The sequence below is a fragment of the Globicephala melas genome, chromosome 6 (genome assembly GCF_963455315.2).
Source record: "Globicephala melas chromosome 6, mGloMel1.2, whole genome shotgun sequence".
Taxonomy (NCBI): Eukaryota; Metazoa; Chordata; class Mammalia; order Artiodactyla; family Delphinidae; genus Globicephala; species Globicephala melas.
The window spans coordinates 83,891,262-83,917,129 of NC_083319.1; the positions used below are offsets into that span (position 1 = coordinate 83,891,262).

The 25,868-nt window shown below is 33.6% G+C and overlaps 1 protein-coding gene across 6 annotated transcripts in view; it reads right to left on the bottom strand.

Moving 5' to 3' along the window:
- The window catches only part of AGTPBP1 (ATP/GTP binding carboxypeptidase 1), a 170,714-nt gene that overhangs the window by 28,563 nt on the left and 116,283 nt on the right, over positions 1–25,868 (bottom strand). For all 6 annotated transcript variants that reach the window (XR_009564368.1, XR_009564367.1, XM_060301096.1 and 3 more), the window contains 6 exons: positions 15,365–15,452; positions 11,790–11,934; positions 9,021–9,174; positions 7,803–7,983; positions 6,365–6,494; positions 5,191–5,322 (listed from right to left, as the gene is read on the bottom strand). Coding sequence is in view for 4 of the 6 variants with exons in the window: in XM_060301096.1 (XP_060157079.1) it covers positions 5,191–5,322; positions 6,365–6,494; positions 7,803–7,983; positions 9,021–9,174; positions 11,790–11,934; positions 15,365–15,452 (830 nt within the window). In the remaining 2 variants the exon portion in view is untranslated. The remainder of the gene's footprint in view (positions 1–5,190; positions 5,323–6,364; positions 6,495–7,802; positions 7,984–9,020; positions 9,175–11,789; positions 11,935–15,364; positions 15,453–25,868) is intronic.

Below are 25,868 nucleotides of genomic sequence, written 5' to 3' on the forward strand. Positions count from 1 at the left end.
GAATAAATACATTTTGGTATAGCCGTACAATAATAACAAAAATACACAATGAAAATCTTGTGTGGCTATCAAAAAGATGAAGACAGATCCAGATATGAGGACCTAGAAAGATGGCCAACAAACATGTGAAAAAAAAGTTGCTGTGGAGCGTTAAAAAAAAAAACACAAAAAAACTTGATATACTATGTTTATATACATCTATGAATGAATGTGCTTAGAGGTAAATCTCACAAAGCACATGGTGAAAGTGATTAATTAGTGATTAATTGAGAGAAGATGACTTTCACTCACTACTCTACATTTCTGGAGTGTTTCCATTTTTTAACATAACTCTAATCATTTTATTTATTTGGGAAAGGGGAAGAAGAGAGAGGACACCAAAAAGAAAATGTGCTTTGAAGTTTTGCTAAGGGGAGTGGTATGTTACTGAAACTATTTTTTGGAAAATAACCTGGGGTTCTTGTTTAGGTGTAAATATAGTAAGAGAGACACTGTGACAAAATGAAAAGCACACAGTACGTAAAACAATAGATCTCCCTTCAGTCCTAGGCAGACCTCAAAACACACCCATACATGTGGAAACAAGGTCTGTAACAGATGGCTTTATAAAATCGGCAGAGGAAGGAGGTGCTGTTTAATAAATGGTGCTGAGACAACTGGTTATACGTGGGGAAACTAAAATTAGACCCTCACACTTCATACAAAAATAAATTCCAAATCGATGAAAAATCTAAATGTGAGAAGCATTTTTAGAGGAAAAGCTTTCAGTTTTTCAAACTTGAGTATGATATTAACTGTGGGTTTGTCATAAACGGCCTTTATTATGTTGAGATATGTTCCCTCTATACCAACTTTGATGAGAGCTTTTAACATGAATGGATGAATTCTGTCAAATGTTTTTTCTGCATCTTATTGAGATGATCATGTGATTTTTATCCTTCCTTTTGTTAATGCGGCATATTACAATGACTGATTTGTGAATATGAACCATTCTTGCATCCTTAGAATAAATCCAACTTGATCATGGTGCATGATCCTTTTTATATATTGTTGGATTCGGTTTGCTAATATTTTGTTGAGGATTTTTGCATCTATATTCATCATAGATACTGGCCTGTAATCTTTTTTGTAGTGTCTTTGGTTTTGGTTATCAGGGTAATGTTGGCCTTGTAGAATGAATTTGGGAGTGTTCCCTCATTTTCAATTTTTTGGAGTAGTTTGAGAAGGATAGGTATTAGCTCTTCTTTACACGTTTGGTAGAATTTCCCTTTGAAGCTGTTGGATCCTGGACTTTTGTTTGCTAAGAGTTATTTTATTACTGATTCAATTTCACTACTAGTCATCAGTCTGTTCAGGTTATCTATTGCTTTGGCCAAAAAGTTCCTTTGGTTTTTAAGTAAAAATAAAAGACACATTTTTCATTTTCACCAAGAACTTTATTGAACAACGTATTCACCCTTTTCTTCCACTACCTTCTGCCATTTTTCAGGCAACTTCATAATTCCATCTTCCCAAAGCTTTTTATCTTTTTGAGCAAAGAACTGTTCCAGGTGCCTTTTACAGTCTTCCAGGGAATTGATATTTTTTCCATTAAGAGAATTTTGTAAAGACCGAAATAAATGGAAATCCGAAGCTGCAATGTCTGGTGAATATGGCGGATGAATCAGAACGTCCCAGCCAGGCTGAAACAGTTTTTGCCTGGTCATCAAAGAAACATGCGGTCTTGCATTATCCTGATGGAAGATTATGTGTTTTCTGTTGACTAATTCCGGACACTTTTCATCGAGTGCTGCTTTCAGTTGGTCTAACTGGGCACAGTACTTGTTGGAATCAATTGTTTGGTTTTCCGGAAGGAGCTCATAATAGAGGACTCCCTTCCAATCCCACCATATATACAACATCACCTTCTTTGGATGAAGATCGGCCTTTGGTGTGGTTGGTGGTGGTTCATTTCGCTTGCCCCACAATCTCTTCCATTCCACATTGTTATACAGTATCCACTTTTCATCGCCCATCAAAATTTGTTTTAAAAATGGAACGTTTTCATTATGTTTCAGTAGAGAATCTCATGCAGAAATAAGGTCAAGAAGGTTTTTTTCGCTTAACTTATGTGGAACCCAAACATCAAAGCAATACACATAACCAAGCCGGTGCAAATGATTTTCAATGCTTGATTGGGATATTTTGAGTATGCCGGCTATCTCCCATGTGGTATAACGTTGATTTTTCTCAATTTGATCGCTATCAACTTCAACTGGTCTACCTGACCGTGGAGCATCACCCAGCAAGATATCTCCAGCATGAAACTTCACAAACCACTTTTGACACGTTCGATCAATCACACACCTTCTCCATACACTGCACAAATCTTTTTTTGCATTTCAGTTGCATTTTTACCTTTCTTGAAATAATAAAAACTAGTATGACAAAAATGTTGCTTTTTTCTTCCATTTTCAATATTAAAATGGCTACACAAAAATTCACCCATTTTGATACGTTTTTTAAATGCATGCTGACATGACAGCTGTCATAATACAATCTAACAAAATTATTCTGAATGAAGTTAAAGACAACTAAATACTACTAGAGCCATCTTATGGAAACAAAACAAACTTTTTGGCCTACCCAATATATCTTCCTGATTCAGTTTTGGAAGACTGTATATTTCTAGGAATTTATCCATTCCTTCCACGTCATCCAATTTGTTGGCGTAAAACTGTTCATAGTATTCTCTTATGTTTTTTGTGTCTCTGTGATATTGGTTGTAATTGCTCCTCTTTCATTTATTTTGTTTATTTGGGACCTCTCTCCTTTTCTTAATGAGCCTGGCTAAAGGCTTATCAATTTTGTTTATCTTTTCAAAAAAAACAGCTCTTGGTTTCATTGATTTTTTCTATTTTTTGGGGGGGGCGCTGTCTCAATTTTATTTCCACTCTGATCTTTATTATTTCCTTCCTTTTGCTGACTTTGAGCTTTGTTTGTTCTTCCTTTTCTAATTACTTTGGATGATAGGTTAGGTTGTTTACTTGGGATTTTTCTTGTACAGGATACAAGATTAAAGTACAGAAATCTGCTGCTTTTTTATACACTGATAATGAACTATCATTAGTTCAGGAATCCAAAACTAATTCCATTTAAAACTGCATCAAAAAGAACAAAATACATAGGAATAAACTGAAAGACCTATACTCTGACAATTATATAACATTGATGAAGGAAACTGAAGATGACACAAAGAAATGGAAAGATATCCCTGTTCATGAACTGGAAGAATTAATATTGTTGAAATGTCCGTACTACTCAAAGCAATCTACAGATTTAATGCAATCGCTATCAAAATATCTAGAATACCCAGGACATTTCTCAGAGGAGTACAACAAATAATCCTAAAATTTATATGGAACCACAAAAGACTATAAAGCAATCTGGAGGAAAAAAAAGAAAAACAAAGCTGGAGGTATCACTGACTACCTGACTTCAGACTACACTACAAAGCTACAGTAATCAAAACAGGAATGTACCAGCACACATACCAAAAAAAACCCTGACATATCAAGCAAAGGAATAGAGAGCCCAGAAATAAATGCACTAACATATGGTCAATTAATCTATGACAAAGGAGGCAAAAATATACAATAGGGAAAAGACAGTCTCTTCAATAAGTGGTGGTGGGAAAACTGGACAGCTACATGTAAGAGAGTGAAATTAGAAACATTTTCCATACCATATGCAAAAGTAAACTCAAAATCAATTAAAGACCTAAATGTAAGGCTGGAAACCATAAAACTCACAGAAGAAAACATAGGCAGAACACTCTTTCATGTAAGTCACAGCAATATTTCTTTGATCTGTCTCCTCAGGTAAAGGAAACAAAAATAAATAGCTAGGACCTAATTAAATTTAAAAGCTTTTGCACAGCAAAGGAAACAACTGACAAAATGAAAAGACAGCCTATGTAAAGGGAGAAACTATCTGCAAATGATATGACTGAAAGAGGTTAATATCCAAAATATATAAACAGCTCATACAACTCAACATCAAAAAAACCCCCAAACAACCCAATTAAAAAATGGTCAGAAGAACTGAATAGATATTTTTCCAAAGGAGACATACAGATGGCCAACAGGCACATGAAAAGATGCTCAACATCTCTAATTATTAGAGAAATGCAAATCAAAACCACAATGAGGTATCACTTCACATTGGTCATAATGGCCATCATCAAAAAGTCTACAAATAATAAATGCTGGAGAGGGTGTGGAGAAAAGGGAACCCTCCTACACTGTTGGTGGGAATGTAAATCGGTACAACCATTATGGAGAATAGTATAGAGGTTCCTTACAAAACTAAAAATAAAGCTATCATATGATCCAGCAATCCCACTCCTGGGCACATATCCAGAAAAGACAAAAAACTCTAATTCAAGATGATACATGCACCTCAATGTCCACAGCAGCACTATTTACAATAGCCAAGACATGGAAGCAACCTAGGTATCCACCAACAGATGAATGGATAAAGAAGATGTGATGTATATTATACAATGGAATACTCTCAGCCATAAAAAAGAATGAAATTTTGCCATTTGAAACATCATGAATAGACCTGGAGGGTATTATGCTTAGTGAAATAAGTCAGACAGAGAAAGACAAATACTGTATATTATCATTTATATGTGGAACCTAAAAAATAAAACAAATGTATATAACAAAAGAGAAACAAACTCACAGGTATAAGGAACAAACTAGCCATTACCAGTAGGGAGAGGGATGGGGTAGTGGCAAGATAACAGTAGGCGATTAAGAGATACATACTATGAAAAAAAAAAAAAAGAGATACATACTATGTATAAAATAAACAATGCATGAACAATACAAGGATATACTGTACAGCACAGAAAATACAGCCAACATTCTATGATAACTTTAAATGGAGTATAATCTATAAAAATAGTGAATAACTACACTGTACACCTGTAACTAACGTAATATTGTAAATCAAGTCTACTTTAATTAAAAAAATGTGAAAAGCAAAAAAAATTAGAAGAAACATTTAAAATGAAAAATCTGAAACAAAATGGCAAAATGGTACCATTTACTGAATCTGAGTAGTTCCTATATGTTAAATTATTTTCTGCAGTTTTATGCGTGTTTGAAATTCAAAAATTCCTGCCTTATCTGTAATAATTACCCTGTATCCCACATCTTCCACAACATCACATGAAGCTGCATTGTCATTCGTGTGCCACACTGTTTCTTTGATGCTGCAGCCATACATAAATACATTCTTCTTTCGGGAGTGGCCATGATAATCACAATAAACCTTGAAAAGATAATATATTTTAAAAATAAAATCCTTCAAATTCATATATTGCCAAGTAAAGCTAGCTAATATGAAGCCAATAAACAGTTCTGTGTTCCTTTGTCCTTTTATTGTAACTGAGCCACCATTTAACAAGTAGAATCAATAAAAGTAATAATACATATCTACTTCTGGAAAGGATCTATGATTAATCCTAGAATGGCTAAATCCTTTGCAGGTAGGTCCTGCATCAAGCCACGAGTTCCACTCTTTCTTTTGTATCTAATATTCATCACTTAAAAAATAATAAGTTCAATTATAGGTCAAATCTACAGCTGCACTCATCACTGCCCCAAGGGTTGTTAAAATATTTACCTAATTTAAGAGAACATAAAAAATGCTTTCATGAAAAACATTTTAAAAGGGGTATGGTTTCCCTTTAATTTTTAAGAGCACCATTTTAAAAATAGAAAATGGACAGATTTGCATGCCAATTTTGCCCCTCTGCAAAGTGTTCTATCTTTCCCAAAGGAAGATTAACTCATTTAAAGATTAAAATAATGGAAACATTCTAAACAAAAGTTGCTGAAAACAGAAGAAAAACACATACACAGTTCAGGAGAGCCTCCCACCATGCCTATATTACCTTTCCTATGTGTATAGTCGAGACTTACCTGCTTTAGAATTAGCTAACGAGCTCAGAAATAAGTTTCTACTAGTTTGAGAATTTGGAAGATACCTATTGTACTTTTACCTTGATATTGTTCAAACAGTGAAGTTAAATAGCTAAAACTTACAGCCAGGAGTTACCACTATTCATAAACAAAACAGAAAAGTAAAGGGCTCATGAGAATTATAAAAATTAAATCTAATGAAATAAAAATATGGATACATTGTATTAATTTGACAACATAATTAATACACAAGTGATAGATAACAAAGATGTTTTAAAGAAACTGCTTTTGAAATTAACACCCAGCTTTTATAACCAGAAAATAATCTACAAAATACTAACTTACAACAAAATCACCTCTTTGACTATACAAACAAATGTTGCACTTACCAGTGGTAAATGCTTCACTGCAGCCAGATATTGCAGCAGACCCTTGGCATGATAAATTGTAGGATGTAAATCTGGATTTGGACTTTGCCACTGTCTATTCAAATCCTCTCCACTTAAAGAACAGCGGTGACTACACATATGTAAACACAATGACAAACACTGGTACCAATCAACTCTTACATACACTTGATTTAATTTTATGATTCTATTCCACTAAATATTTCATTTCAAACAGGTATAAATGGTGTGCTCACCAGAATGCATATTATAGTCAGTAAGTAAACATTTACTTAGCATTTGCTATGTGCAAGATCTTGTGTTACATGCATTTAACTGTGGTAAGCTTGCAGTTTTATGTCAAAATTTTCAAGCTATAGGAAAAATTCTCCATTCTGGGGTTTTGTTCCGTACACCATAAAATTTATTCATGGTCATATTTTCCATTCTGACTACATAATAATCATTTCTTATGCTAACATTCTATATTTTGATTGTATCAGTTATTATTAAAAGTGCTATCTGGCCCTCCTTCTAAGAAAGATAAGTATTGTGTATGAAAAGCACACATTCTTGCAAAAATTCAAATACATTTTCATTAATCATAGGTATTAAGTATTAAAGCCACTGAGCAAAAATTTAAGCAAATGGTCATAAGGTGATAACAGAAATATAAACAGAATTCTAGCTAGTCAATATGTTTCTGAATTAAAACTAGACATAAAATCTCATTTTAGATCCATAATCATACTACCTAAACAGAAATTATTCTATTTTTTTAATTCAAAAATTTCCTAAATATGAGAAATATTCATGGTTCTTTTATTGAATAAATAAATATGGTGTCCTCGACTTTGGAGATGCTCATGACAGTTAGACTAACTCCCCCCTTTCACAAGCATTAAAGAGACCTTGGTCTAATTGACACAATAAATGAACTGTACCAACTATAAGCCACCTCCACTTAAAAAGTAACATTCCAGTATTTCCACTCTAAAGAATTCCTACTCATATCAAGAAGAGGTTAGCAGATGGAGCCAATATTCCATATTAGTGGAAAGAGATCCCAGAAGATTCTAAATCTCAAAACAACCTAAGATCACGCCATGTCAAATAAAAAGGACTATAAGACAATGTGCTAAAAATCTTTTTCATATCCCAATACTGTAATTTTTCTAAAACAATTCAAGCAGACATACATTTTATAAAATCGTATTCTCATGAATAGATACAGAATTTCTCAAAATATCATAGTACTAATAATATACAAATTATACTTTCATTTAAAAATTTATCAGATTAATTCTTCACTAAATTTGTTTTGTTCTAGAAAAATCACTAGATTTGTTTTTGAAATTAATGTGGATGCTATTATTTCAACAAGTTTATACAGGACAGCCACAACAATCTATAATATTTCTGTAACTATTGCTTAACTTACTTTCCATTGATGACACCATCTGGATTTAGCATAGGGACAATTTTAAAAATATAGGATTCCCGTAAGCTCTGAGCAGTAGGGTTATTACTCATGAGATACTCCAATGTTCCTTTCATTACCCAACTTGCATTAGTCTCTCCAGGATGCACCCGAGCAGATAAGAAAACGTAAGGGCGATTTCCTAAAGCAGACATAAAACCTCAAATTAAAATGAATGTCTACTAAAAGTCTGTATGATGTTTGACTTTGGGGCTTTAGAAATATTTCTACTCAATTGTGAATACTGATATAAAGTCAAAGTAGAACTCACTGTGCACCTACTATATACAAGCACTATACTAGGCCTGCTAGAGAAAACAGATATAAAACCCATATAAGTCATGTCTTACATGAATATAACACATTAAATAGTATTTGAGTCATTTATTTCACAACGATTAATCTAACATATAAAATTAATTGTTTAATATTATCTCGGTTTCATAAAGAACAAGCATTTGGGGAAAATAGATGAAATATAAACTTATTTTTCATAAAGTCATGGAAAAAAGAAGGAAAATATAATCTTATTCCCGTTGCATAGTCGCTATGATAAGCACAGAACAATAGGTATATCTGCTCAGAGATTTACAAAGAAAAATATTTTTCACTATACATTTAGATATACAGGGCTACAAAATAACCATTCAATTCACCTGCTCATATTTTCATAAATAGCAAGCTCTTTCTCTTTCCTGAAAATATTTTACTTTCTTAACAAAATTAGAACAGTTTTCTTATATGTATATATATTTTTTTACCATAGCTGTACATTTGAGGCAACTTTAAAAACATAAATGGCAAGGAAAAACAAGTAGCTATTCAGTACTAGCATCAAAATACTTGATAGGTTTATGGTAGTTTTATCTATAAATAAAATTAATTGTAAAGTCTTAAACTGATGGCATAATTTGTTATACTATACTTTGGGTATGACTTCTAAGAATAAGAACTACAGAATACTAGTATCAAGACACCTCAGAGGTCATCTCAGGCAGCTCCCTCATATGAGGAAACTGAGGCCCAGAAGTGGGCCCGAGCTAGGCAGTAACAGGACCCAGACTAAAACCCAAGACTTCTGATGCCTATTCCTAGCACTAATGCCCTTACAAAATAGTCATGAAGCAAAGAAAAATAAGTAAGAATGATTGGTATTGTGAGTGAAGAAGACAAACTTACTGAATTGACAGATATGTTCATAATAATTAGACTCTGGCATTGCTGTTATAGTCACCAAGGGACAGCTGTTTCCAGACAGGGTTTCACATAACACATCTTGTCGAAAATAGATTTGCTGAGGATTGTGTGCTGATTCCAATTTTTGAAGATGCATCTTAATAAAAATTTAAAAGCAAAGTATATAATCATGTAAAAACTCCCTATGATAAACAGAAATAAATGCATCCAGATCTTGAACATAACTAAAAGTGAAATCAGATTCCTAATCCCTTCTCCGGGGATTAGGGTCCAGATGCAGTTAAATATCAGTATTTGGGAACTTGAGAAAGGGGATAGATACAGTTTGGATACCCTTAATAGTGCGATATAACCAGTGGTGTCAGCGGCAGCAGCCTGTAAATAAGCACATTAGTATTTCTGCAGCAAAGCATATGAAGAGTAACGCTAAGTATCAATATTCTAAATAAGCTCACATCAATTCAGGCCAGGCTTTGCTGCCAAATGGGTTATGAAAATGCTTTTGGTTTTCAAAGCCTTCTGAATGTTGAAATTTTGTGACTATAGATCTGTTAACGGCAACCTGAAATATGGAGAATGAATATTATGCAGCACAAATTTTTTAACAATCTTTCCTGATTTCAAGATTAATAAAGGCTCATTGTAAAATGTCTGGAAGACACAGAAAGTACAAGAAAAAATTTTAAACACCCATAATTGAATCACCTAGATTACTACTAACAAATGCCAATATATATAAACAAAACTGTAATTACATGTAAGACTTTTTATAATCTGATTTTATCATTTAATAATTTATACATTCACATTGATATTCAAAATTATAAATATTATGCCATATCATTAAACATGTTGAATATATGTCTTTTGAAAACACAAGTTTTAATGGCTTTAGTATATGGTCACACCAAAAATAAATTGTTCAATCCCTTATTTTAAAGATACTTAGTTGCTTTCCAAACTTTTGCCTATGTTCATTCACATAATCATGATTTACCATGTGGTCACTATTTCTGGGCTAGAAACTGTGCCAGGCATTGGGGATATAACAATGAATAAATGGTCCCTACCCTAGAGAAAATATACAGTGCTATGAGAGCTTGAAATAAAGGGAAGGGAGCCTTGCAGAGTCTGGGCAGGGAGGAAAGGTCTTCTAGAAAAAAATTACATTTAAAGTGAGATCCAAAGGGATGAGTGAAATGGATATAAAGTGCACTGTAGGCAGAAGGAAAGCATACAGGAAGACCATGAAATAAGAAAAAAGAAGGACATTTCAAAGAACTGAAGAAGATTCATTATAGCTAGACCAGAAGGGGTAAGAAATCGAGAATTTAACACAGAAGGAAGGGCCCGGTAGACCAGTCCTTCCCAAAGCATAGTATTTGGTAATTAAGATAACTAAGTGGTATGTGGATAACCTTGAAAAAAATTTTAATAGATATGTTTTTTTACTGTGAATTAGAAAAAAGTTTAGCACATTAAACCTGTAATTCCACAGATATTAACTTAGGATGAGGATAATCTTTAAACAGTGAATTACTTTAAAGTCTATTTAAAAATAAATATTAAGTAAATAACAGTTCAAACAGTATGAAGAAATGGCCCAAACTGTGCAAAATAGTGGAGAAATGACTGAATGAGCTACGGTAAGAATTTTAGACTTCATACAAATGGCAAGAGAAATCACTAAGGAATTTTAAGGAGCAGATTTATATGATTAGATTTGCCATCAAAGAGCCCTCTTGCTACAGTGTGATAAAACAGTGATGAAGAGGAAAGGGGATACAAGTGAATTTGGGGACACCAGTTAGAAAGAGGTTGGCATAAGTCCAGGTGAGAAACAATGGTAATGCGTGGAAGGTCGTGGTAGTGGGACTGGAAGAAAGTAGGGGCATTTAAAATATATTGAAAAGGTAACATCAGTAAAAGACAGTAACAAATACCATGTAAATAACAACACTCTATTTCCGATGCTATGTTATTCAGCACAGAAACATATCGGTTTATACCTTTACTGTAGGTTGGAACCTTACTAAAATAAAGTGAGCCTCATTTAATGTTCTCGGCCTTGACATTTCTTCTGCTCTATGGACTATGTTTTTCTCTCATTTTCTCCTCTCTCATAATTTGGAAGCTTGTTTCTAATCATAGTGTTCCAATTCCTTTCTGGGTAAATTGATCATACGAAGCTTCATGATCCTTGATCATTAGGACAGACATTCTGTTCTGAGTATAAATCTGCCATGCTAATTACTTGAATTTTTTGTTTTACAACGCAAATAATCAAAAAATCTCAAAAGAACCCACAAAACAACTCTTATACCCCATATTCTAAGCAATCTGGATCTAGGACTCCATAGGAAACCATTAGAAGAAAGGAATTCACAACAGAAAAACTTAAATTGCATATACATTTTCTACTGTTACATTTTCTGTGAGATTCAATGCTTTTCATTAAACAAGTAGAAATCTCACCTAGTTAAAATTTATAAATTGTGATTTGTAGATTTCTACCCAAAGTGGAAAGTAAAAATCATGTCATATTTCCATAGTATTTCTATTAAGTAAAAATGAAGACTACATTCCCATTTTACTTTAATGATTTCAACAAATGTTGTATTATTTTCCGAAGTCATCAACCCTGAATCTTTTTCTTATCTTATTATTTAATTAAAGCAATTTTTCTTCAATTATCTAACACATACACATACAATACAATAATGGTCACAGTACAACTTAATGAGTTCTCACCTGTAAAGTTGAATATGTATACGGATAGTGATAAGCAAAATAGCACACATCATCTTTATGTGGAAAAATGACAGTGAATGTAATTGTATAGTAGGATTTTCCCTTTTGCCCACCTGCAGCAATTGAACTTCTTGAGAAGTGATTTCTGCAACAGAAATGCATGTTTATTTCATCCACACCAAAATTCTGATTTTTCTTGCTATTTTAGGAAACAGAACTTCAGAAAAAAAAAAGAAAACCCATGGTTTGTAAAAAAGTTTAACTTAAATACTCTTAAAAATTAGACTTGGGGGACTTCCCTGGTGGGCTAGTGGTACAGAATCTGCCTTACAATGCAGGGGACGCAGGTTTGATCCCTGGTCACGGAACTAAGATCCCACATGCCGTGGGGCAACTAAGCCCGCGTGTCATAACTACTGATCTCGCGTGCCTCAACTAGAGAGCCTGAGTACCGCAAACTACAGAGCCCACGTGCTCTGGAGCCCGCTTACCACAACTAGAAAGAAGCCTGAGTGCCACAATGAAAGATCCCGCGTGCTGCAACTAAGACCTGATGCAGCCAAAACTAAATTAAATAAATAATAAATAAATCTCTAAAAAAAATCAGTATGTTGTTTAAAACAAAAATTAGACTTGGTACTAAAAAAGCAGTTAATTGCTATCAGCCAACATCATGACTTTCCACTTCTGGATTTACTAATTAAATAGAGCTACTACTCTGTACATCAATAGAAGTTTTAGACCCCCATTCTTTGAGAGCCATACACATTACTGGATCCAGGCAGTGATCACCAATGGCTGCTACAACCATTGGATGAAAGGCTGACGGATCAGACGACAATACCTGAATTCACTGATCAATTTTAAAATTACAAAAGAAGAAATAACCAGAGATGATATATTTCCTAATATGATGCAACAGGAATTCCCTGCACCATCTATGAAGTACTCTTGTCAAAAATGAAACCTGAAACTGATAAAGCTTCTACATCTAACTATGAGTTAATAGGAGATTGGTGAGATAGAAGAATTCATTAACACCACAGGGATGCAAATCAGCAAAATACAAAATGCGGAAAATCCTGCATGACAAATGATCTAATTTCTTCAATAAATAAAGGAGAAATTTAAAAATAGAGAAGAAGGAAGCCTACAAATTAAGAGACTTAAAGGACATACGTGTGATCCCTTGGTTGGTCTGATTTAAACAAACCAACTATAAAGTAACATTTATGAGACAAGTAAGTCCGAACATTGACTGGATATTTTATCATATTAAGGAATTTTCTTAGGTGTGACAATGGCCTTGTGGTTAGATTGTCTTAAATATGTATCTCAAAAAGACAAAGACCTTTGAAGTATTTATGGATAAAATATATCTGGAAAAAAATAAGGATAAAATATGCCTTAAAAAATTCAGTGTGGTGGTAGGGGTGAAAGTATAGCTAAAATGAAACCATGTGTTGATAATTGTTGAAACTCAGTGATGAATACATGGGGCCTCATTATTCTATTATCCGCTTTTGTAAATGTTTGGAGATTTCCATAATAAAAAGTTTTTAAAACTACATATTACTTTCCAGACTTTAAATATCATTGAGATATGATGACCTAAAGATGCTTTGGTCTATCAACTTCATTTCTAAAATTCCAAATCACCTTGTATTATTTAAGCCATGAACTGAAGAAAAGCCATGGCCTACAGATTACTTATTCATGCACACAGACATTCAAGGTAGATCACAACCTTAGAACTACCCTGGGATCAGATCTTCTAATATAATCTTATAAAAATCAAGCTTGCTATTAATGAAAATAAAAGAACCCTGACGTAAAAGAATGGTAGAGTCTTCATTAACTTAGCCACTACATCTTGAATAGATACTCAATGACAAGGTGCTAAGAGTTGAGGAAAATGCAAAATAAGGTCCGGAAGTAGATCCTGCCAACTCTTTCACTCCAAAAGCTTAACATCTAATTGTGGAGGTATTTATGTCACCACATTACAGCTACATGGCATTTTATAGGTTATATTCACTCACATACTCGTGGAAAGTAGTTTTATTCTCATTTTACAGATGAGACAAACAAGTATCAAAGGACAGTGCAAAAATAGTTTTTAATCCCCACTATCTGGATTTCAAGCTTGAGGAAAGCAACTAGAACAGTGCTTGTTACATAGAAAGTGGTTAATAAATATCTGTTGAACTGGCCTGAATTCCAATTCCAGATCTGGAAGTAGCCAAAAGAAAAAATAAAAACTAAACAAACAAAAATCCTTGCCATCACCCCTTACATAAAAAAAGAAAAACCACCTGAGATGCTATGACGATTCACTTTACAGTGTGAAAAAGAAAAGCATTCATTGATTGATGATTTCTATTGTGCAAAAGAAAAAGCATGAAAGAAATACTTTTTGAAAAACATTGTTTCACCCTTTAACAATTTAAATCATTCTGCCAAAATCTAACCAAGCACTTCCCAGATAATCACTGCTCTACTCCAACTTATGAGAAAGAGATAAATGATAAAGTATATTTATATTAGCCTACCATTAAAAGAAATATGAAATTCATTCAGGTGAAGAAGAATTACATATAACCTTATGCTTCTTTCCCTCATTTATTTACTATTTATTTTGCTAATAAAATGGGGAAAACCCTACTGAGATTAATTCCAAGGAACGATTTCTTTCTTAGAAAGCAATAGCACTTAAGATCTAGGTTTTTCCAAAACCCTATCTAAACCATTAAAAACAGTTTAATTTTAGAATTCTTCTTCTTCTAACGGATAAAACTAAAAGAAAAGGAACATTAGTGCTAGTTAAGCACAATATAAAATATAAAAAGTCAAAATCCACTAAACAGAAATGCCAGGATTAAGATTAATAACAGAGAAAAACAGGGATGTCAAGTGCATTCAATAGTGGATAGAAGTTATCTTGAAATGTATTACATGCAGAAACAGTAAAAATGGGAAGCAAGGCATATGATAATCCTAGATCACTTAGTCATGAATTGAAGAATAATCCAATTATTCCACTGAAGCGATAAATGATTTCTAGCACTTATTTTAACTTGATAAATAGATCACCTATTTGAAGTCAAAGTTGAACTGTGAAAGCAGAAGTAATGTAATTGTGGAATACATCTCCAAGTAAAATATTTTGGAAGTTAAAATGAGGTAAACATTTGTGTGCAGAAGAGAAAAGAATTACACTCAATATCACCAGAATAATAAAAAAAAAAAACACTGTAAATTATTTCCTAGAGTTTCTAATTTCAGTCTTACTCAATGAAGTTTCCAGAGTTTTAAAGCTAAAAAAGTTGAGAACACATCTAAGTGGGAGAGGCAAGATTTGGACCTAAGTCTGTCGTCTGTCTACAAAACATGTTTTATTTCCACTAAATATACCCCCATAATGGATCTCAAGTTTTTTAAAACTCTGTTGGAAGTAATACTAAACCATATCACCAAACTCAAAGAACACAATAACTTTTTATCTTTGAACTGAAATAAGATGAATTAATATTTCCTTCTGTAAAATGATGTCCTATTACTGTCAGAATACTTACTTATAGTAACAAATGTCAGTCCCCACACGAATCCACCATGGTCTAGCATTTAATGCTTCCTGAACCGAATACATGAGTGGTTGCATACCTTTGACAGAGAGAAAAAAAAGAGAAAATTCTTTTCAGAATTTTTGAGTTAAAAATTAATCTTGCCATTGTAGAAAGCACCAAACATTCAGGAAAGCTAAAAGAAAATACATTTTGGTTTTTCAGTATGCACTTAAAAAATCTGAGATCTTTCTTTAAAATCTCCTAAATCAATCAATGATATGTTTTACTTCTAGTTTTAACTAAAATGGAGTTACAACTTCAATGAGTGAAAAGTCATTAAACATTTTTCTATTATCTTTTCTGTATTAGATCAATTATATACATTGTAATTATAATGCATAATTATATATAATATATTAAAATTATATACATGTAATACATATTACACTAAAAATTATACATATATTCCTTATAACAAGTGAAAGAGACAAAAATATATATTAAATTAAGTATGATCACCCCTCTAACTCTCCATAGATTCCCATCTACACCAAGGTAAGGAAAACAATGCCACTAAAATGGCATGACTGTTTTCTTCCTCAGCCTTCTCCATACAAATGGGTGTTTATAGCATGGAGAAGGAGAGAGGGGATGAGGAGGAAGAGGGACTGTTAACAAAAACAGAATTAAATATATAGTATATTTTCTTAGGTAGTTTTAGAAATATACTTTCCACATGCACTTTAAAGTCATTTTAAAGGTTTCTAGGTTTCTAACCGGAATTAATGAAATTCATATGTTAATTTTGGAAAGGTTGACAATTTTTATTGAGATCTCGTTCAACTTTCATTTCTTCATTTTCTTGCTACAGAACCATTATGTTAAACTTATCCCTGAGTATTTTTATTAGTCTTTAATAGTCTCTTGGGTTTTCTAGGCATACAAATCATATCATTTGTAACTTAAAATATTTTATCTCCTCTTTTAGTATTTATAAGAGTTACTTTATTTTCTACTTTTATTATATTCAGAGAAATGAAACCACCTCAAAAATGATTCTGAATATAGTGGTAAGAACAAAACTCTGTCTTGATAATTTCAATCAAAATACTTTGCCATTCAATGCAATTATTTGCCTATTGTTTTTTAACAAATCAACTTTATCTTATTTAAATAATAGAAAGAGCTAACACTGAATAATTTCTATGTGCCAAAGACTGCTCTAAGCATTTTTACATACGTTAAGTCATTAAATCCTCACAACAACCCTCTGTGGTAGGTGCTATGATTATTCCTATAACTGGAGCAGTTTCTCCCACAATTCTTATTACATTTAAGTGTTTTTAATCATTTCATTAAATGCCTTTTCAGCATCCAGTAACAGAATCACATGGCTTTTCTCCTTTGGCCTCTTGATGCAATAAATAGATAGATTTCCTATTGTGAACTATCCTTGCATTCCAAGAAAATGCTATTCTTTTACTGCTGTATGATTAAATTAGCTAAATCTCATTTAGAATTTCTGTATTTAAAAATTGTCTTTAAAAAAAAATTACCTTTACCAAGCATTGGTATAATATTATACTAGCTTCAGAAAAACATATTAAAACGCTGCCCATCACTTATTAGAATAAAAGTAAAATCTATTTTTTTAGAAGTAAATATAATTTAGCTGGAATATCATCCTGATATGGTGACTAATAAATACATTTTTTATTTCCTTTTCAACAGTTATAGTCTGTTCAGAATCTTTACTTTTTTCAATCAATTTCAGTATTTCTATGTTTTGTCTATTTCTATCTCATTATTTTCGGCATTTTAAAAAATTCTCTTCTCTATCCTTTTGGTTTTATTTTTTGTTTTTCTAATATCTTGAGTACTTATTTTTTGAGTACTTAAAAACTGAGTACTTGAGCAATAACTTATTTTCAGTCTTTTTTTATTTTAAATAATGCAGTTATTAAAGGCATTCAATTTTCCTCCAAATACCAGTTTAGCTATGTCCCATAAGTCTATAAAGTGTTCTCCTTTGCTATACTTTCTAGATCAGAGCCATCCAACTAAACTTTCTGCCAGAATGGAAATGTTCAGTATCTGCACTGTCCAATGTGGCAGCCACTAGCCACGTGTGGCTATTAAGCACAGGAAATAAGCCTAGTGCCACTAAAGAACGGAATTTTAAATTCTCACAATAACTGTCTTCTAATCAGGTTGTAATTCTCGGAGCTTTTGCTCTACCTATGTGGGTGCCATGTGGTTATGGCTGTTGTATTGTATAAGAGGTTAGTGTTCTGTATAGCAAATGAAACCATCAACAAAATGAAACAGCAACCTAACAAATGGGAGAAAATATTTGCAAATCATATATCTGATAAAGGGTTAATATCCAAAATATATGAAAAACTCATACAACTCCATAGCAAAAAAACACACAATCTAATTGAAAAGTGGACAGAGGATCTGAACAGACATTTTCCAAAGAAGATATACAGATGGCCAACATGTACATGAAAAGGTACTCAACATCACTAATCATCAGGAAAATGCAAATCAAAACCACCATGAGATATCACCTCATACCTGCTAGAATGGCTATTATCAAAAAGACAGAAAATAATAAGCATTGGTGAGACTGTAGAGAAAAGAGAACCCTTGTGCACTGTTGCTGGGAATGTAAATTGGTGGAGTCACTATGGAAAACAGTATGAAGGTTCCTCAAAAAATTAAAAATGGAACTACTGTTTGATCCAGCAGTTCTACTCCTGGGTATTTATCCTAAAAAACTAATTCAAAAAGATATGCACCGCTCCCCACATGCTCATTGCACCATTACTTACAACAGCCAACACATGGAAGCAACTTAAATATCCACTGATAAGTGAATTGATAAAGAAGATGTGGTATGTATATAATGTATGTATGCGTGTGTGTATATGTGTGTGTACACAGTGGAATATTATTTAGCCATAAAAAAGAAGGAATCCTTGCTATTTGCAACAACATGGACAGACCTTGAGGGCATTATGCTAATAAGTAGGACAGAGAAAGACAAATACTGTATGATCTTGCATATGTGTGGAATCTTAAAAAAAACAAAAACCCAAACTCATAGATACAGAGAACAGAATGGTGGCTGCCAGAGGCAGGGGCTGGAGGGGTTGGTAAAGTGGACAAAAGGTATGAACTTCAGGTTATAAAACAACTAAGTCATGGTGATATAATGTACAGCATGGTAACTATAGTTCATAATACTACAGTGTGTATTTGTAAGTGGCTCAGAGAATAGATCTTAAGAGTTCTCATCACAAGAAAAATAAAGTGTAGTGATGGATGTTAACTAGACTTACTGTAGTGATCACTTCACAATATATACAAACATTGAATCATTATGTTGCACACCTGAAACTAATACAATGCTATATGTCAATTATATCTCAATGGGGGGGAGATTTGCAATTATTATAGCATCTGCAAGGACTGCAACTTGTAAATACACAATATCCAGTCAGCGCTTTTAACCCTGAATTATTCTTTGTCTGACATTAATATTACCACTTTTCCTTTATTTGCATTTACCTAGTTGATCTCTGCCCAATCGTTTCTTTCAACTTTACTTTATCATTTAATTAATAAACACACACACACATATTCTCTGACCCTACAAATTGTATAATTTTTGATATCTGATTTTTGAGGACATTTTGGCTCATTCATAGTCAGTAATGACAAACAAACATTTCATTTCATTCTTTCCATCTTACTTTCTTTCTACTATTCATTAATTTTTTTTCCTTCTTTACAACTTATTTCACTTGCTTGGTTACATTTTTCCACATTTCCTTTTCTTCTTCTATCATCTGAAAGCTTTCTTTTGTGTTTCTCAATTCTATTTCCCATCCTAATAGTTATGATTAACTGATATTTCTCTAGTATACTATTATCATATTAAATAACTAAGCAATCCCATCAAGACACATTAGCTTTCACTCCTCCCATATCACCCCTTTTAGAACATTTTCACTTAACACATTTTATAAATTTCAAGTCTTCTATCTTGAGATCTTTTTCCTCATTTATTTTTCTCAGAGAGGGTTCAGGGTAGCAGATTTTCTGAATTCTACATATACACAAACATGCAGTTTGTTGGCCGTGACAAACAAATGACACATTTTGCAAAAGACATTTGGCGCTCCTCTAGCTTCTAGCACCACAGATGAGAGTCCAATACTAACCTAATTTTTTCACACGCAGAACAACATAGTGATCAAGAGCATGCAGTCTGTAACCAGACTACCTGGGTTTGAATTCCCACTTTACCACATGCCACATGCATGATCCTGGTCAGATTACTAAACCACTCATGCCCCCTTTTTCTCTTCTGTGGATAACAACCATGCTAGGTTGGTTTGTTGTGTGGATTAAGAGTATCACATGTGTTAGCACTTAAAGAAGGCCTGGAACATGATAAATTTTCAATAAACATTAGCTGCTGTTATTATCAATATTATTTAAGTACTGTAACCAGTTCTTTTAAAGTGGAAGTATGTTAAGGTGTTCTCTTTATATCTGAAACTCAGGTATTTCACTGGTACATATAAAAGATTCCTGTCTTCCTTATTTCTTCCTAGGAGTCAGTGAGGCATTTCAATCCGAAACTTCAACCTCTTCCAGGCACACAAAACTCATAATAATGGTTAATTATAGTAAGGTGGAACAAGGTTCAGGCTGAAGTCAAAGGGCGTAAAAGATTTATCTGAAGTGTTCTAATTTTATAAAAGACAATGTATTCTCTTATTACTTTTAAGATGATGGTTAATTCTGGTCACAGTGAAGGGAGCTATATTTGGAAATTCTGACTATAATGAAAACCATCTTAACAAAATAGGTTGCCCCAGTAAGAGTAAATCAAATGAGGTAACTCAGATTGAATAAATCACAGTCTACTCAACCTGATACAGAAAGGCCACATTTGAGTAACTGATTTAATCATTAGCCAAAGGATAAACTTTTATGTGTATAAAATAAATACATTAAGAACTGTCAAGCTTGTCACTTGAATACAGACAATCAAAATATTAAACTGCTGGAGTGAAACCAACATCCAATGGCAATAGCCTCTAATAATATCTATGTAAAGGCTTAAGTTGTACTGAGTACATGCTCAGTAACAAGTGCAGATACAATGAAAGACAAGGTGTTTTAGGCCCTAATCATCAAATGTATTGTGAATCACAGACTCAAAATTTTCAAGTTGAAGCTAACACCATCGTTTCACAGATGAGGGGGAGCTTGAATAACCTGAAGGCACCTATCACAAGCTGCATATATGTTATCAGTAACTGTCCAGAGAAAAAAACACATGCTTCTAATATGGCTGGTATCATAGCAGAGTCATACTAAAAACAGGAAGATGAGATTCTTGGTCTGGAGCGTAATGGTAGCCACTTTAATCAGAATCACTCCACACATCCTCACCAAGAACAAATAAATAAATTCAACAAGTAGCACAAATAAAAACTACACAGGCCCAGGCCTTCAGCATTACTGGAAGACAGAATATTCTACATCAAGTTGCCTTTATGTAGAAAAATGGGCAAAGATATACCACAGAAGTGGAAACAATAAAGGAGGGATTGAAATCATGAGCTCAAAGTAGATTGCAGGCTAAAAAATACTACGTGACACGAAGAAGGAATTTTATGAAGTCACAATTCACAGTGAAAATATAGCAAGACGCAATATCTATGCACCAGATAAGACCAACCTCTTATATAAAGCAGAAACTAGAGGAAATACAGGAGAAGTATTAGAAACATACTACTGATAGCAGATGCTAACACTCCACTCTCAGTACAAGTCAGACTGATTAAACAAAAATTAAGAATATTTATATAGATCTAAATAACATAATAAGGCAAATCTTATACAGATATGTTGAACACTGTATCCTGATAGTAAAGAATATACCTTCTTCTAAGAGCATGTGGAATATTCACAAAAATTGACTATATATTAGGTCAAAAGGAAATGTCAGTTCCATAAAAGAGAAATATTACAAACAAAACTCTCTGATCACCATGTGATAAAACTAAAAATTAAAATCAAAATGAAAAACAAAACAAAAAGAGAGGATACCCATGCAGAGGCAAGGGAGACAGGTTGACTTGGGTGTCAGATCTTGAAAGGTGTGAGGAGGGCATCTGCCCGAAAGTGCAAAGGACAGACTGTTATGTACACTGGAACTGATCAAATAAATAAATATATTAAGAATAGTAGAAGCCAAAATTCTCCATGTTGGAGAAGGAAGTTGTAAATATGGAAAGAAAACTAGAATAAATCCTGTGCAAGTGAAGGTATCAGTGTAACTTCATGGAGATACTGTGTGTGTGCTTATGTGTGTGTTTGTGTATAACATGCACACACAAAAATAAACATACACATATGTATAACTTACTACCAATGAAAATTTCTATATAAACGCTTGTATATACAAATACATATTCTCTAGCTCTGTCCATGGACAGGTCCAATAACAATGTACACACTAAGCATACAGATCTTATTTTTAAAATACCATTCTCCAAACCAGGGCTCTTTGAAGAAATGACTTGTTGAAAGGCAAGATGAGCCCTGAGCAGCCTGTGCCAAAAAGCAAGGACACCTATAAAGGATGATGGGGACATGTCAAAAGAACACAAAATGCAGCATGCAGAGATCCCAATGGCCAAATCCTGGGCAATTTAAACATCAAAATAAATAATGATAGCAACAAATTACAACCCACTGAGTAAAACAGTAAACAATTCTACACTGATACTAACATGTAAAATACTAACTACAGAGAAAAAAGGTAACTTTACAATGGAAAAGTCTGGCAGACACCAACTTAATCAAGTGAATAAATTACTACTATCAGTAATAAAACAAAATCCTGGGTCACCAAAACACAATGTCACTTCTGTGATGTTCCTCCCGAAGATGCCTAACTTAAATCAAATCATGAGGAACAAGAGACAACTCCAAACTGAGAACCATTCTACAAAATAAGTGCTATAATTTTCAAAAGTGTCAAGGTCATGAACATTAAAGACTGCAAAACTGTTCCCGACTAAAATAGTCTAGAGACTAGACAGGAGTCTAGAGACTTGACAACTAATTTACAACATGTGGTTTGAGCTGAATCCTTGTGCTGTTAAGGTCATTAATGAGAAAATAGGTGAAACTTAAATGGGGGGGGCTCTCAGGATTAGATGGGATTCATATATCAATGATAATTTCCTGATGTTGATAGCTATCCCATAGTTACATAGAAAAATGCCATGTTTGCACAAAATACACTGAAAGTGTTCTAGGGTGATGGGGCATCACTTTCGAAGCCCAACATGTAGATAAAGGGTATAACTTTTCTGTAAGTTTGAAATTATTTCAAAAAAAATATTTAGAAAACGATGTAAAGACACAGACTTACTAGAGAATGGACTTGAGGCTATGGGGAGGGGGAAGGGTAAACGGTGACAAAGCGATAAAGAGGCATGGACATATATACACTACCAAACGTAAGGTAGATAGCTAGTGGGAAGCAGCCGCATAGCACAGGGAGATCAGCTCGGTGCTTTGTGACCGCCTGGAGGGGTGGGATAGGGAGGGTGGGAGGGAGGGAGACACAAGCGGGAAGAGGTATGGGAACATATGTATATATATAACTGATCCATTTTGTTGTGAAGCTGAAACTAACATACCATTGTAAAGCAATTATACTCCAATAAAGATGTTTAAAAAAAAAAAAAGAAAACGATGATCATAAACTGAACTACCATCTTCTTGACATATATTTTGTGGGTGGCATTTTATGTTCCTAATAGGATCTTCATAGTTCATTCGTCCATTGCCTCATTTATTTAGTAACTATTTACTGAACATCTACTAAATGCCTTACTAGAAATAACAGTGGTCAGCAACAGATACTGTCCCTGATCTTGTGGAATATACAAACAATTTGCAGGGAGGGGCACATAGAGAGGAAAGGTATTAATCAGTCCCATACAAAAACAACATAAAACTGTGAAGAGCGCCCTAAAAGGAAAAAATTACAAGCAACATTTATCAAGGGGACTAAGCCAGTCTGGGGAGTCAGGGAAGATTTCTTTAGTCAAGAAATAGCTCAACTTCCAAGTATGGAATTAACTAATGTGAGCAAGGTGGGAATGCTACAGAATTGACTCCAAAATGCTATTTTGTTGCCTGGTTCCACATATGTTCAATTTATATAAGAGAGTGGTTAAAAATCTTCATATATCTGCAAGATATGGGGGAGGAAGGGCAGGGGGAGAAAGAGGGAGCTTGTGACTAAAGCTCTAAGTTACTAAAACGCAAGACTGCCATCTAGTGGTAATTTGAGCAAACCCCTTTCAGGTAAGGGGGGCCAAGAAGGGGGAGGGAGTGACGGATTACAACAGATATATCAGTAGTATATAGTGATATAAATTCTTATATACAAATTTACAAGTAAGATCATTCATTGTGAGAAAACTAAGAAAACTAATATTTAATAGAATCACCTAAAAATTCTCCAAGAAAAGGGCAACTTGTGAAACAAAAGAAACTATAATTCTGCTCTTTTTTGAGGGACACTGGCAAAGAACAAAACCTCTACTGGGCACATCTGCTAGAAGAACCAACATTTAAATACTTCCCCAAGCAGCATGTCCCAATGGGGAAAAAATTTTTTTTTACAATTTCCTAATTAATATTATTTCTTGACTTCAATCATGCATGGCAATTAAATAAATTCTTCCAGCTGAAGATGCTTCCACTGCAAATATCTTCAGTCATCATTACATCCCTGAAGTGAATTCAATATGAATCTCATGACAATTAACATTAACTACATAGTTGGTTATCATTTCTTAAAATGTTGAATTCTAATTTACTAAAATATTGGTCTCTCCCTTCTTCTAACTCTATTGATGTTCAGACAAACCAAGATTTGCTGTATGTTGCATTACCCTAACAAATCTAATAGTAGAGTTCATTTGAAAATTACATCTACCTAACAACTCTTTCTACAGCTTCTACCAACCTCCTAGTTAAATACTTACAAGTATAGGAAAATAAAAGACTCACAACAGACAATTTCTTGTCAGAATCTGGGAGGAATCTCTACTAAACTTAAGACAGATGGAGCAGGACTGAAAGAAATCCAGTACAGAATATGCCTCACAGTCTATTTTTATATATACATATTTTGGTTCCCCATAGCTAAAAGAAGTGTCGTACTACACCTTGTAGGCCCTTAAAGAATAACACATAAAGAAAATAAAGAACAGCAAAAATAGAAAACATTAAAAAAGTATCAATTATAAAAAGAATTTTAAATAGGTTAAAATCACATTTTAAAAGGCAAGGGTCGAACAAATGCAGCCTCTATTTACAAAAACAATCAGCAAAGATGTATCAAACAAATTCAAATCAATATAATATAAAAATACAATTCTAGGGCTTCCCTGGTGGTGCAGTGGTTGAGAGTCCGCCTGCCGATGCAGGAGACACGGGTTCGTGCCCTGGTCCGGGAAGATCCCACATGCCGCGGAGCGGCTGGGCCCGTGAGCCATGGCTGCTGAGCCTGCGTGTCCGGAGCCTGTGCTCCGCAACGGGAGAGGCCACAACAGTGAGAGGCCCACGTACTGCAAAAAAAAAATACAATTCTGGGCAAAAGATACTGAATGGAATGAATGTGACTATTTTATACTGTTAATGGGTATACACAAAAGGAACAGGAAAAGTTATAAAGGTCTATGTGCCAAATGATACAGCATTAAAATTGAAAAAAATATGTATATATTTTAAATACCTCATTTTAAATGAGGTATTGACAGAAACATAATAGAAGTGAAAGACTGTTGGGTTTTCTTAAGCCTTGGGCAAGTAGACAAGATAAAAAATAAAAAGGATACAGAAAACTGAATAAACAAATTTATAACAATAAACTTAACAATGTATGTTAAATTATGTTGCCAACAAAGAATACATATTTTCCAAGAACCTGTGAACACTAAAACTGATCCGATATTAAGCCATAAAAATTATTTCAAATCATAAATTTCACATCTGTGAACAAAACTGATTAAAATTTGAATGCAATGAGAAAAATTATAGCCGAAATAATTTAACCAACTAAAAATATAACAAACCCTTTTCTAAATAATTCTTGGGCCAAAAGGGATACCAAAACCAAACACAATTAGAAGCCATCTAGAAAATTACAAGGAGGTCTTAGTATCAAAATCTGGAGGGGAGGGGATACAAAATTAAGTTGTAATCGAGAACAAATCCAAAACCTAAACCCTTGCAGAAGACTTCCCAACATGGCAGAGTAGAAGGACCCTGAGCTCACCTCCTCTCAGGGGCACACCAAAATCACAACTATCTGCAGAACCACCTATGAAAAAGACTAGAACCTACCAGAAAAGATCTTCTACAACTAAAGATATAAAGAAGAACCACAACGAGACGG